The 14,952-nt window shown below is 36.5% G+C and overlaps 1 protein-coding gene across 8 annotated transcripts in view; it reads left to right on the top strand.

Moving 5' to 3' along the window:
• The window catches only part of CAB39L (calcium binding protein 39 like), a 109,181-nt gene that overhangs the window by 42,814 nt on the left and 51,415 nt on the right, over nt 1-14,952 (top strand). For 5 of the 8 annotated variants that reach the window (XM_072783195.1, XM_072783188.1, XM_072783190.1 and 2 more), the window contains 2 exons: nt 6,124-6,265; nt 9,123-9,287. In XM_072783195.1, the coding sequence (XP_072639296.1) occupies nt 6,155-6,265; nt 9,123-9,287 (276 nt within the window). In that variant the 5' untranslated portion in view covers nt 6,124-6,154. Of the gene's footprint in view, nt 1-3,252; nt 3,429-6,123; nt 6,266-9,122; nt 9,288-14,952 lie in introns of those variants that run through there. The other 3 variants (XM_072783194.1, XM_072783191.1, XM_072783196.1) reach the window with 2 other exon arrangements.

The following is a 14,952-nucleotide window of genomic DNA, read 5'->3' as shown; positions in this document are numbered from 1 at the left end:
TTTTATAGGATAACCTTTATGTTTTCCATATCTCTGTAATATACATATTACACATAGGTGCTAAGTAAATATATTGAGTGAATAAATGTAGCCTGACTCATGTTTTACCTTTCAGTTCACAGTCAATTTTCCATGGGGTCATTTCTACTCCATGCAAATTTGGATTACTGTGCTGTATTTGGGGTGTTACCTGTGTATGTGTGTATATGTATGTGTTTTTTATCTTTCATCTTGGCCAGCTTTTATTTTATTTTTTAAAGGTTTTATTTATTTATTCATGAGAGACACAGTAAGAGAGGCAAAGACACAGGCAGAGGGAGAAGCAGGCTCCATGCAGGGAGCTCGATGTGGGACTCGATCCCAGGACCCCGGGATCATGGCCTGAGCCAAAGGCAGACACTCAACCACTGAGCCACCCAGGGGTCCTGGCCAGCTTTTAGTTTAAGACCTTTTTTTGGAGAGGGAAGTCAGTTTTGTCTGTCTCCTACAGAGAATTAATTTTGGAAGCAACCTTTCCTAACTCCACAGGGCATTTCTCTTCTTTCTTGGGCTACTCTTTTTTTTTTTTTTTAAATAGAGCCTACATTATTTGTTGTTTATTCTGTTTGCTCACTCTTGAAAATGGAAAAATACAACAGGGCCAGTGTCAGTCCACGGATATTTGTTTGCTGCATGGCCCTCCGTCAGCACTATGCTCGAGGGCATGTTGATGTGCACAGCCTACATGGTTTTCAGTCCCCAAGAGGCATTCCTCTAGTGTCAGGCTGTTGGACTTATATGGCATCTTCTCCTGTGCCTGATTCCTGCTTTGCTGAAATATAAAGTATATTCTAAAAACTCTGAGGTAGACTTTATGGGAAAATTACTACTACTCTTTTATCCCCAGAAGGCTCCATTTTCAGGACTCTGCCATTCCTTCTCTCTCTACCTTAAGCATTTTATCTTTGGCCATGATAAATAGTAGGAGTTAAAGATTTAAAATGGATATGGACCAGTGCTGAATCACCTGGAGCTCACTGTATACAGCTTAGCTAATTTCAAAGGGCGATGCTCTCTCTTTAAGAACCGTCTCTTACAATATGGAGGTTCCTCAAAAGAATTAAAAATAGAACTATCATGTGATCCAGCAGCTCTGCTTCTGGATATTTATCAAAAGAAAACAAAAATAGTGATGTGAAAAGATATATGCACCTGCATGTTCACTGCAGCATTATTTCCCAAGAAATGGAAACAACCCAAATGCCAATCAGTAGATGAATGGGTAACGAAAATGTGCTTGTATATGTATAATTCACCCATAAATACAATTAACCCATAAAAGAAAGGATGAAATATTGCCATTTGTCAATATGGATGGACCTTGAGGGCATTATGCTCAGTGAAATAAGTCAGAGAGGGTAGTCCGGGTGGCTCAGGGGTTGTGCGTCTGCCTCCAGCTCAGGGCGAGATTCCAGGATCCAGGGATCCAGTCCTGCGTCGGGCTCCCTGCATGGAGCCTGCTTCTCCCTCTGCCTGTGTCTCTGCCTCTCTCTCTCTCTCATGAATAAATAAATAAAATCTTAAAAAAAATGTCAGAGAAAGACAAATATTTGTATAAGCTTACTTATAAGTGGAATAAAAAAAAAACCTCATAGATACAGAGGTCAGATTGGTGGTTGCCAGAGGTGTAGGGGTGGGGGTGGATGAAATGTGTGTGGGGGGTGTCAAAAAGTTCAAAGTTCCAGTTATAAAAAATAAGTCATGGGGATGCAATAAATAAAATGAGATAACTAAACTACTATTAACATAAATATGAGATATCTGGATTTTCCCAAAGCATTTGGCAAATTTGTTTTTGTATCTTCAGAAATGAAATGGAAAAAAAACGTGTTAAATGATATGACTAGGTGAATTCACAGTTAAATTTTTTTTAAAAAGAACCTCCTCATTTTATAGATAGAACAAATGACCCCCAGACAAGGGTGATACTTTCTGAATCATAGTGGATCAGTTAACAACTCAGAACTAGACAGGGGTTTTAAGTACCTTGTATTTTTTTAGCAGGTAGTACTGAGTGCCAGTTGGCTCATTTTTTAAATGACCAGTAGAGTAAATGATGTGATTGGGGTGGATGCACATGCAAGTGACCAGCATGGTTGCCGAAGGAGTAGGAAGCCGAAGGGCAGCCCTGAGTTTGAGGGTGATGAAGGAAGGTGTTCAGTCTGGGGGGTCGGGGTGGGGCTGGTTATGGTGTGAGGAAAACAGAACAGTTAGAAGAGTTTCACCGTAATTTATAGGGGATTGAGGCCTGGAAGTGCATAGTTTGAGATGTAGGTCTTGATTTCCCTTGTAACATGGACCCCAGAATTGAGTAATAATGATCCTATGAAATTTTAAAATATTATTAAACTAATTTTATATTACAGTTATTATAGTAAATAAGTTCACTTAAAATGTGAAAATAACAAATTCAAAAAAGGAGTACTATATTGAAAAGGCATTATACTGTGTGTCTTTCCTCTATTATATAATTCCATTACTCCTGAAATTTTTACTTTCTGTGTTTAATAGTAAACTCCAAAAAAAAAAAAAATAGTAAACTCCAAAAACCAAGGATTATATTTTTCTTGTTCATGGCTCTATCCCAAGTATTTAGGATGGTGCCCGTGCTTAGGACTTAACTCAGATTGTTCAATGAATAAGTGAATGAATAAATGAACAAGTTAACAGGCAAATAAAAAGTTGGGAGACAGCAAATCAGAAATGGTGGCTAATACCATGTTAACATGGGAGTCCTGAAAACATTTGTAGTACTACCAGAATTAGCATTAGAATTAGCTCAATACATTGAGAACTGAGAGAGCAATAGGTAATGGACAAAAATCATGTCATCTCATATATATGATGCCATACTCTTATTAGTACTCTAATTTGATGTCAGGGAGCATTTAGTTGAAATTATCACAGTCGATTATCTTTTCCTTAGTGCAGTAGAACTACATGAAGAAATAGAACACAAAACATGTAGCCTTAAAAAAACAACAACTAAGTGTTCTAACTTTAAGTATTTAACCTTCAAAGAATAAACATATGTATTTTTTAAAAGGCAAAAGGTGTAGGTGATTCAAGGAGACAGAAGTGTCTAGGACACTTAATTAAGACAATATCATGTCTCACTATGCCTTTCTGTTTTGTGTAATAATCCATTTATTATATCACAGAACTTTCTGTAATAATAGCAGCTAAACAGTATAGAGTACTTTACTTATACAAGGCCCTGTGCAAGGTGCTCTGCTTACCTTTAATCCTCACAACCCATTTGTGATGTTATCATCTCCATTTACAGGTGAGAACACAGAGCCTTAAGAGGATCACATCCTGTTTGCAAGATCATTCAGGGAGGAAGCAACAGTTGGCTTGCTCTGTCCGACTACCTAATGATTGTTTCGGTACCCACCCTATTACCATAGTATATATGCTTTTAAATATGCCCCCAATTTCATTTATTTATGTGTAGGGCTGATTAATAAAGAAAAGTTCTAGGGAACCAGAATTGAGAAACAGGAATCTAGGGGAATTAGGAATTTAGAACTATAGCCATGGTTATGCCACTGATTAATTGCATCATTGTTAATAAGAAAAATATTAAGAAAAATGAAATTAACCCAAATGTCCATCAATAAGGTATTAGTAAATTATATAGTAATTTAATAAATTGCCACATAATAAAAATTATATGATGTATCTATATAATAAAATACTATATAAAATTATTGTAGTAGATCTAAATGTATACTCATAGAATGATATTCAAGATATTAAAACATGGGGAAAAGTTACAAAATACTGTTTTCTATTTTTGTTTTAAAATATATTTATTTTTACATGTATGAAAAAATTCAGAAAGCACCTGGGAAGCTCAGTCAGTTAAGCATCTGCCTTCAGCTCAGTTCATGATCTCGGGGTCTTGAGATCAAGACCCACATTGGGCTCCCTGCTCAGCGGGGAGCCTATTTCTCCCTCTCTCTCCGCAGCTCCCCCTGCTTGTACTCTCTCTCTCTCTGTTAGATTAATAAATAAAATATTTTTTAAAAAAAAGGAAAAAATTCAGGAGGAACATATACCAAACTGATATATTTGTTATCTCTGAGCTGTTGGTTAATGGTAGACTTTGATTTATTGTATCATGTTTCTGTAATATTTGAAATATTTTTGCCAATAACTGTAAAATACATGAATATGCCTCTCCTAACTGGAGGCTTCAATTATAATTTTCTCCCTAAATACTTACATTACAGTAGGGCAATGACAGCTATATTCAGCTTTCTCAGTTCTATGTAAATAGATGTTCTCAAAAAAAAAAGAATTAGTACTCCTTTCCCTCATTCTCCTTAACCCTCCACCATGGTAATCTTCATTTCTTCAGTGAGTATGGCCAGCTGAATATTTGAAGAGTAAATAAATAACATTCTAAGTAATTTTATATCTCAATTTTGTGATTGTCATGGGTAGCATTAAATATTGTCTTACCACGGTATGTGGATCCCAATCCCAATTTTGTTTTACATGTTTTATTTTATCTGTCACTGTCGTTGTTGTCATCAGCAGCAACAGCAGCATCACTCTCATTAGTTAATTTTTAAAAATCTAGTTTTAAATATCAACTTATTCTCTACTTCTTTTCCTGTTGGGGATTCTTTCCCTAATCCTTGTATTTGCATCATAGAAAAAGTTTTAAACTTCAAGTAAAAACTTGTAGGCAAAGGTTTTAAAATCTTTATCTTAAAATATTGACATATATTTAAATTTGGTTTTTTTTTACATATATTTAAATTTGATGTGAAACTTGATGAAACTCATTTTAGTTTGATCAGTATTGATGTTTCAAATTACTGAATTAAGCTTATTGAAAACACCTAAGACATTTTGGTTTAACAGTTCAATTACATTAAGAGTTGAATTAATTGCAAACTGTATATATCCAGTATAGTCACAGTGGAAAACAGATTGGAGGTTCCTCACAAAGGTAAAAATAGAACTACCCGGGATCCCTGGGTGGCGCAGCGGTCTGGCGCCTGCCTTTGGCCCAGGGCGCGATCCTGGAGACCTGGGATCGAATCCCATGTTGGGCTCCCGGTGCATGGAGCCTGCTTCTCCCTCTGCCTGTGTCTCTGCCTCTCTCTCTCTCTCTCTTTCTCTCTGTATGACTATCGTAGATTAAAAAAAAAAATAAAAAAAAATATTAAAAAAAAAAATAGAACTACCCTCCAGCAATTGCACTACTGGTTATTTACCCAAAGAATACAAAACAACTAATTCAAAGGGATACATGCACCTAGATGTTTATAGCAACATTATCTACAATAGCCAAATTATGGAAGTAGCCTAAGTGATGTCCATTGATTGATGAATAAATAAATATATTTTATATATAAATATATGTAGTGTATTATATTATATATATATAAATATAGTGTACACACACACAATGGAGTATTGTTCAGCTATAAAGAATGAGATCTTACCTTCTGCAATATGGATAGATCCAGACAGTATTATGCTAAGTGAAATAAGTCAGTCTGACAAAGACAAATACAAATACAGTATGATTTCACTCATATGCGGAATTTAAGAAACAATACAAATGAGCAAAGGAGAAAAAAAGAGAGCAGGAGAGAGGCAAGCCAAAGAACAGATACTTTTTTTTTTAAGACATTGTTTATTCATGAGAGACAGAGAAAGTCAGAGACACAGGCAGAGGGAGAAGCAGGCTCCTGCGGGGAGCCTGATGCGGGACTCGATCCCAGGACCCCAGGATCACACCCTGAGCCGAATGCAGATGCTCAGCCGCTCAACCGCTGAGCCACCCAGGCATCCCAAAGAAACAAATTCTTAACTATAGAGAAGAAACTGATGGGTACCAGAGGGGTGGTGGATGTGAGAATGGGCGAAATAGGTGATGGGGATTAAGAAGGGTGCTTGTGAGGAGCAACGAGTGTTATAGGGAAGTGTTGAGTCACTATATTGTACACTGGGAACTAACATTACACTGTATGTTAACTAACTGGAATTTAAATAAAAACTTCGGGAAAAATTTTAAGAAGTTAGATTCATGATTTTTATTTGCTTATTTGTTTGTTTTAGCATTCTATATTGGAAGAAGAGATTTCTATAGATGAAAAAAATGCCTTTGTTTAGTAAATCACCCAAAAATCCAGCAGAAATTGTGAAAGTTCTGAAAGACAACTTGGCCATTTTGGAAAAGCAAGACAAGAAAACAGACAAGGTACGAACTAAAATGACAATATTATTATTTAAGTGCATATATTCCAAAACCAAAAACCCATGTAAAAACTTGTTAAAGGATCCCAAATATGGTCTGTGATGTGCACATGAGGTCCCAATAAATACATTTAAATTGATTTCAGGTTTTATTCAGTTGTTGAGCCTGTTGCCTTGAACTCTTGGCTCACTATCTTGAGCCTCTGATCAAACTTGGATCCCTCTAGACTACAGAACTTAAAAATCTAAGGCGTTACACTGGTACATAATGTTATACTGACCTGAAGGATAGAACATTCTTATTTATAGATCACCTGATAGTATCTATGATGGTAAAACCTCATTATAACATTTTTTTAAAGGTCCCACTAAACAGGCTTTCCTCATGGGTAAAATTTTTTCCTAGTATTTTATTCCTTCAAAGGGATGTTGGATCCTTCATACTCAATTTCTCTCTAAAGTGACTGGTTAGTTTATGGCAAGACAAGAGATCTATAAAATAAATATTATTTAGTATCTTTCCATCCAAGTGTATAAATGATCTTGTATTCTTTAGTGAGGCAGAAATATATTTTTTGTCCTACATCTTGTAAGAGATGTAGAATGTATTTTTAATTTTTGCATACTTATAATATTGAATTACAATTATACAATATTTGTATTGGCTCAATTAGAAAGAAGATATGACCTTCATAAAAGAGTAAATATAAATGGCAAAAGACAGAAAAAAAACAAAAAGATACTCATTCTCATTAGTCAGGAAAAGGCCAATTAAAGCCACATACATTCATATTACACACCTGCTGTCTTGGCAAAAATGAAGACTATCTGGTGATATTAAGTGTTGGCGAGGGTGGAGAGCAATGAGAACTTTCATCCATGGTGAAGGATAAAGCATACATTGTTGTCACTGCCTTAGAAACCAGCTAGTATCATCTGTCAAATATGAAGATGTGCCTGTGCCAAAACCCCGCAGTTCTCCTCGTAGGTATTAACTCTAGAAATAGTCTTACACTAGTGTACCAGGATGCATGTACAAGAGTGTTCATACATTGATTGCTGTTCATAATAACCCCTCAATGGAGGCAACCCGAACGTCCATCAGAGGTAGCACTGATGAACTGTAGTCCAGCCATCAGTGGAATACTTGAGAGCAATGAAAATTAAAGCACTGCTGCCTGGGTGCAGCTGTCTGGATGGATCTCACATTTATAATACTGAGTGAAAAAAGCACCTCATAAAAGGGCACAGGTGCTATTCCAAAAAGTTCAAAACCATCAGAGTTGAACTATATTATTTCAGGATGCAAACAGTTGAGAAAACTATAAAGCACAGTAAAGAAACGATTGTCCTAAAAAACATAAACATACTTCTAGTTTGGAAAGGTTGCATTCAGGTGACTTCAGGGTTTCTGAAAGTATTCTGTTCTTTACCTATGTAATGGTCACACAGATGTTTGGTTTGTAATTACTCTTAACCACATGTAATTTAAAGTACTCTTCTGTGAAAAAATAAATAAATAAAGTACTCTTCTGTGGATAAATCTCACACTCAAAGAAATTTGCAACCCTTAATGAATTAATGATTGTTTCAGTCAGATCGTAAGATGTATCTGGAAATTGTTTTTTTTTTAAGTAGTGTCATGCTACTATGAATTCTTTTTATTTAATATGTCTTATTCTCTTTATTCCCATATTTAGTTATAATGATTACAGATCTATACTTGAAAGTAATAAAACTGTATTTCTTTAAAAATATTCAGCAGATTAAATTGTAAACCTTTTGGCCTGTTCTCTTTTGCTCACCTGTATTAATTTGAAAAAGATTTATTGAGTAAATAAATCTTGAGTAAGTAAATAAGATCACCTGATAGATAGTAAAATTGAGTAAGTAAATACCATAGAATTTGCCTCTTTAAAGTGTACAATTCAGTGATTTTTAGTATTCTCACAAGGTTTTACCACCATCACCAGTATCTAATCCAAGAATATTTTCACCACCCCCAAAAGAAATTCTATAGCCGTTAGGAGTCATTCCTCATCGTCCCCTCCCCAGGCCTTAGTACCCACTAATCTACTTTCTACTTCTGTGGATGTCCTTATTACTCTTTACAATATAAAGAAGTTTTTTGTTGTTGTTGTTTTTAAGTTTCATAGAGAGCAAAAAAAAGTAATGATCATGTGGGAGAGACAAGTAGATTAACAAAGTTTAGTGGGTTTTGATAATTTGTGTGTTTGACAATTCAGTTTGATTACATAGTCCGTTAAAAAATCAGTCATAGGAATTTGTTGAAAAACCTTAACAAATGCTTTTAATAAACAGTAGCTACTGATAAGTCTTCAAAACAGTCATTTTGATTTTTTTTAAGATTTTATTTATTCATGAGAGACACAGAGAGAGAGAGAGAGAGAGAAGCAGAGACATAGGCAGAGGGAGAAGCAGGCTCCATGCAGGGAGCCTGACGTGAGACTCAATCCTGGAACTCCAGGACCACGCCCTGGGCAGAAGGCAGGCGCTAAACCGCTGAGCCATCCAGGGATCCCCTCATTTTGATTTTTAAGAGTAAAATTTATAATGACTAGATTAGACTATGTCTAAGTGTGTTTTAAAGAGTGTTTCAATTATGTTGACCAATAGAACGACTAGAGATTTTTTATATAAATAAATTTTTGCAACATTTTTCCAAAATAAGAAAAGCAATGTCTGCAAAACAGGTTTTTTTGTTTGCTTGTAACTGTACAGTGTTCCTTGTTCATAAAAAAGCAATCCATGAGGTGGGGTTTTTTTGTTTGTTTGTTTGTTTGTCTGTGGCTTGAAAATTTTCATTCCTCTTAACTGTGAGCCTATTTTCTGGTCACCAGGCTTCAGAGGAAGTGTCGAAATCCCTGCAAGCAATGAAAGAGATTCTATGTGGCACAAATGACAAGGAGCCCCCCACAGAAGCTGTGGCCCAGCTTGCACAAGAGCTCTACAATAGTGGGCTGCTGGTGACGCTCATTGCTGACCTACAGCTCATAGACTTCGAGGTAACCCATCTGTAAAAGGATGACACTTCTGTTCAAGCTTAGTGCTTATAATCATAAATAGTTGACTTTGACTTTCTATTATTACTGTTCATATACTATATAAAGGCCCAGTATTTTTCTAAAAATTCTTAAATTTCCTTAATAAAGTAAGAAGAAATCTTATAGGTTAAGTTTTCTGGAGCAAGGTTGGTGGCAATAAGAAGAGATAACATTGAGTGCTTACTCCATGTCGTACAGTTCCACGCACTCATCTCTGAGTTTCTTTCTTTGAACCACCTGTGTGATTGGTCCTATGTGATCAGCCTCATTTTATAGATGAAGAACCTAAAGATCCAAGATATGAAGTAATTTGCAGTCAAGTTACTCAGAGCCTAAGCTGGGATTCAAACTCAGTATCTCTCAGGCCTGTTCATTTAATTCAAATATTATACCAATGATTTCAGAAGTTTGTCAAATGCTAGCAATGTAGGATACTTACCTCATTTTGAAAGCAGTTATGCCCGATTTACCTGAATAATAAGTGAAGTAAATAAAACAAAAACTTAGAAACGTGAGTGGTGAATAGGTGTAGGCATTTTATTAATCTGGTATATTTGAGAACAATGGTTTTCCAGTAAACAGCATGTACATAAGGGAAGTTTGGCCATTGGCCATTTCAGCAATGGAAGTCTTGGTTTTGATTTGTTTGTTGTTTTGTTACTACCGTCATACCAAGTGCTTGGGTTTTCATTGATTCTCAGAGATGCAAGAAAATGCAGATTTCTAAAACAGCTTTTAGTTTCATCACCAACAAAGCGAAAGGAAAACTAATTATGGTGATTACAGTGATTAGACCAAGATAAGGTCAGGGATCTGGGGCATCTGTTGAAATACTAGCCCACAGCTCTTTGGACAGCTTAAATGGAGGAAGATTTGTGGCTGCCTCGAGCCAAGGACAAGGAATGCAGTGCAAGACCACTCTGGAGATGTGTAGCCAGGTGTGTTGGCTGGACACAGCACTGAGCGGAGGACCCCAGGTGGTCCAGACTTCAACTCATCCTTCCTCTCAGGCACACCTGTTTTTTTCTTTCTTTCCCTCTCTTACCTGTTTCTATCTTTGACAATTTCTACTCAATAATCTCTTTTCCAATTCTTTCCCCTTGCCTGGCTTGCTGACTCTCCCTCCCCATCTTACTCCTTACTTTTTAAACTGGCCATATGCAGAATGAAGTGTAGTTTTATCCTTTCATCTGTGTATTTTCAAGTTTCTTTTATTTGGTTTCAAATGAGATATCATGAACTCTTGCAAGATTTGTGCATAGTGGAAAAATACTTGGCATTAGAATTGTTCAGAGTCCCTGCTGTGCTGTTTGATAGTAATGTAACCTCTTGGAGACTAACTTTTGTTCTCTCTAAAATAGGAAAAGCATGAACCTAACAGCACTGTTTTAAATATTAAACTGAATACAAAATATGTATATATATAGCTATGTAAGAACAATAAATACTTGTGCAGGCTGTACACAAATGTCAGGTAGTATATTCTCATTTTCCTCCTTTTTTCAAACTAAAATGTAAACTGGTTTATTTTTGTTATAACCCTTGGTTTTTTGTTTGTTTGTTTATTACATTAATTTTATATTTGGTTGGTCAGTAACCATAAATGGGAAAAATACTCCCTATTCTTGGATTACAGTCTTATATTTCTATAAATCTTCTTGTTTTGCACATTTCCCTTAAAGCAGAAATGTATTAAGCTATTATTATCATTAATTAATATATTAGCCTGAGTTGGTTTATGAGATTAGCCCAATTTGCAGATGGATGCTAGAAGGAATATGACCAAGGATGGTTATGTTTTGAAGAATGAGTCAGGAATGAGATGTCATCAGGCCCAGTGAACTAGGGAAGTCTTGAGCAGCCACAGAACAGTGTAGGTTCAAAGTGCTGCCCAAGAATTAGGGAGGTAGGAGTACATCAAGACAGACTTTGGGCACCTTACAACTTTACTTAACATTGGCTTAGATAACAAAAGAGGAACAATAGGAAATACTTGTGCAAGTTTCCCTTATTTTACACAGATACTGAAAGTAAGTAAATTTAGAGAGTAAATTTACTTTAATAGTTATTTTTGAATTAAGACATTCAATTGCCAGGGCAGCCCAGGTGGCTCAGTGGTTTAGCGCCACCTTCAACCCAGGGCGTGATCCTAGAGACCCGGGATCGAGTCCCACGTCAGGCTCCCTGTGTGGAGCCTGCTCCTCCCTCTGCCTGTGTCTCTGCTTTTCTCTCTCTGTGTGTTTCTCATGAATAAATAAATAAATAAATCTTAAATAAAAAAAGGCATTCAATTGCCTAAAAGTTGACTTATATGTTATTAAGTAAACTTTTACTCTCTGGAATCCTCAGGGAAAGAACTATCTTTCTGAATATTTTCATTTTCTATGTAACTGAAGATTAATTCTTCAAAAGTAGAAAGTCAAATAAATTACTTTTGTGGATTACTTTCCATTTTCTATATAAAATGCATTATATACGTGTCCCTCTCCAAAATAATATTCTGGATATAATTTTTTACCGTTGACTCAAAACTATCATTATGAAGATCTGTTATTGTGGTAATAAAAAAGCAGACAGTTCTTTCTGTTTTTGACCTTATTGAAGTATAATTGATCAGACAATTCTTGACTTTGTTCTTTGATCTAACATGATGCCTCGAACATAGTTATAAGTGAATGTGATATTCATTAGATGCAACTGTCCTTCTCAAGCCCCTAAAAAGTAGACACTTATAAATACTTCATAGTTGAATGAATAAATGAAAAACAGTTAAAATTGAGGACAACTCTGTTCCCCTGGCTACATACAGTATTTTCAGAAACGAGGCAGTATTATTAGCCTCCTTGTAGAAATGGGCTGTGTATCTCTGTGGACTGGAGGACCTAATGGTTAGCCTGCTAATAGCAACTTTCCATCTCAAGCCTAAAATATCCATGGAAGCTATGACAACCTGATAAAATTCATCCAAACTTTAAAACTCAGCCTAATCACACAGAACTCTGCCCTCCTTGTGTCTTGGTAGAACTGGTTACAGCCCCCTCTGGATTGAAATTATCTTGAATACTAGGATCCACTTTCCCACATCTAGTGCCATGTACATTGGTTGGTTGAGTGAGTGAATGAATGAATGAATGAGAATGAGAGATTGAAGCAGAAGTAAGGAAATTAGACCAAAAGAAAGTATTCTGAGCACAGCAGTAAGCCACTTTTCTTGAGGAATTAGTAAATTGTATACAGATAGTTCAAGAGTGATAATAATCATTTTGTAAGTGAATAGGCTCTCCTGGGGGTTTGTTGGAAAGTACAAGAGTCATTTGACTGTAAAATTTCTGGTATGTGTTTATAACAGGAAGAAAAGAAAATATTATTTAGGGATGGGCTGTAGCTTTTGCTGGATAACCTAAAAGGATGGAGAATTCCTTACAGAGAAAAATTGATTTTTGTTTAGAGGACACCTAGATGGGATTTTTGTTAGTTGTAGGTTAGGTCTCTAGGCAGTGTCTGGAAGGAAAAGAATGAAAGAGAAGAGCTTAGATTCCCTTTGCAGAATAAAGTAACAGAAATTTGAGAGATGTCCTCTCCTTGACTAAGATTGGTAGGAGTAGGAAATAGAAGAGAAGTAGGAGAAAGTTTTGGGGTGAGGGAAAGACTCCAGAACCATGATAGAGGATGGGGTTTAAGGAGAAAGATGATCAGGAATGCTGAAAACCGGGGGCACCTGGTTGGCTCAGTTGGTTGAGCGTCCGACTTTTGATTTCGGCTCAGATCATGATCTCAAGGTCCTAGAAGGGAGTCTACTTGTCCTCCTCTTCCGCTGCCCTTCCCCCTGCTCACACTGGCTCTCCCTCTCTCTCTTAAATGAATAAATAAATCTTCTCTAAAAAAAAAGAGAGAGAGAGAAACCACTGATAAGCCTTTAATGATAGCAATTCATAGAATTCGAGATTGTTTCTGCACTCTACTATAATTACCCTTTGTTACCCTTAAACCATTGATAAAAGAACTAAGTACTAATAGTATATGTTGCGTGAAGGAAAAGGGGCAGTTTTCTAGACTTGGGGTAAACAGTGTTGAGGAAATAACTAGTTTTGGGAGGCAAGACCATCAACAGGCTTGAGAGGAGCTTGGAGCAGGGGTTTATCCAGAGTGGACAGCAGTGATGGTGGCCATGGCAGTGGCTTAGATTGGGTAGCAGGGACTGCTTTGGGAACCTATGCGACAAACCCATTTCTCCTTCAGAACCCAGAGCAAAGTGGCCCATCGGGATGCAGAAAGTGCTAGAGGATCCTACTGTTATGTGACTAAGGGCTAGTTAGGAGGGAGATCTTGGAGTTAAAATTGAGAAAATCTCATTCCTTTATAGCCATAAAATTTTAACCTAATCCTTTAAACCTTAATATTGCTGACAAAAAAGAACCACTTCTGCATATTATTATGAAGTTAAAAAAAAAAAAAAAGACTTGTGGCTGAGATTGCAAGTCTTCAGATTTTATGGGCTCAGGATCAAACTCAGAGCTGTGTTTTTTGAGGTTTGGCCACTATTCAAGACACAGCTTCAGACTCTTGATGTTTTGAAACACAATGTGATAAGAGATCAAAGGATGAAATTTATTGATGCATTCATTTTAAGGGCAGGTGTGCTTTGCAAAACGAGGGTGGATGCAAAGTCATCTGTTCAGGCTGAATTAGAAAGCAGTTCAGAGAAGCAAAAAACTTTCTGCTGTGATAATTTAATGCCTAATGATGATTTCTTGCTACTTAAAAAAAAAAAGTCAGCAAAATTAGTGCTGCAGTATCAGTTTCTCATGTGCCCATATTATAGCCCTAAATTTTTTGAAAATTTCTGTCCCTTTTAAAAAATCCTTTTCAATTCCTTGGCCCTCTTTAAAGTGGTTCTTCATCTTTGGTTTTATTACTGTAAAAATGAAAAATCATAAAGCCATAAGACATAAGCTCTGACTGTATTCCACTCATTTCACAATTTGAAATGCTGACTGTGTAGGGCACTGATTCTAGTTGGTTTTGAGTCTTATTTGGTTGTTCATATACTTTGTACCCATCATTAGACAAATTAAGTTACAGAATTTTATTTTAAAGATTTATTTATTTATTCATGAGAAACACAGAGACAGAGAGGCAGAGACACAGGCAGAGGGAGAAGCAGGCTCCCTGCGGGGAGCCTGATGTGGGACTCGATCCTGGGTCTCCAGGATCACGTCCCGAGGTGAAGGCACTCAACCACTGAGCTACCCAGGCGTCCCAGAATTTACAATTACAGATGAGGAAATACTGTATCATATTATTTTTTAAATTTATTTTTATTTATGATAGACAGAGAGAGAGAGAGAGACAGGCAGAGGGAGAAGCAGGCTCCATGCACCGGGAGCCCGACGTGGGACTTGATCCCGGGACTCCAGGATCACGCCCTGGGCCAAAGGCAGGCGCAAAACTGCTTAGCCACCCAGGGATCCCCTACTGTATCATATTAAACGAAATTTTATGTACTCATTACCCTCTTAAACTAATGAATATTAACTTTAGAGACATTTATCCTATAAAGATACATAATTTATGGATGATTGAAATGGTATTTGGCATCAGGCTCTTAATCAGAAATGTAACGTGT

The sequence above is a fragment of the Canis lupus genome, chromosome 17, assembly GCF_048164855.1.
Source record: "Canis lupus baileyi chromosome 17, mCanLup2.hap1, whole genome shotgun sequence".
Lineage (NCBI taxonomy): Eukaryota > Metazoa > Chordata > Mammalia > Carnivora > Canidae > Canis > Canis lupus.
This window is presented reverse-complemented; position numbering and strand designations above follow the sequence as displayed.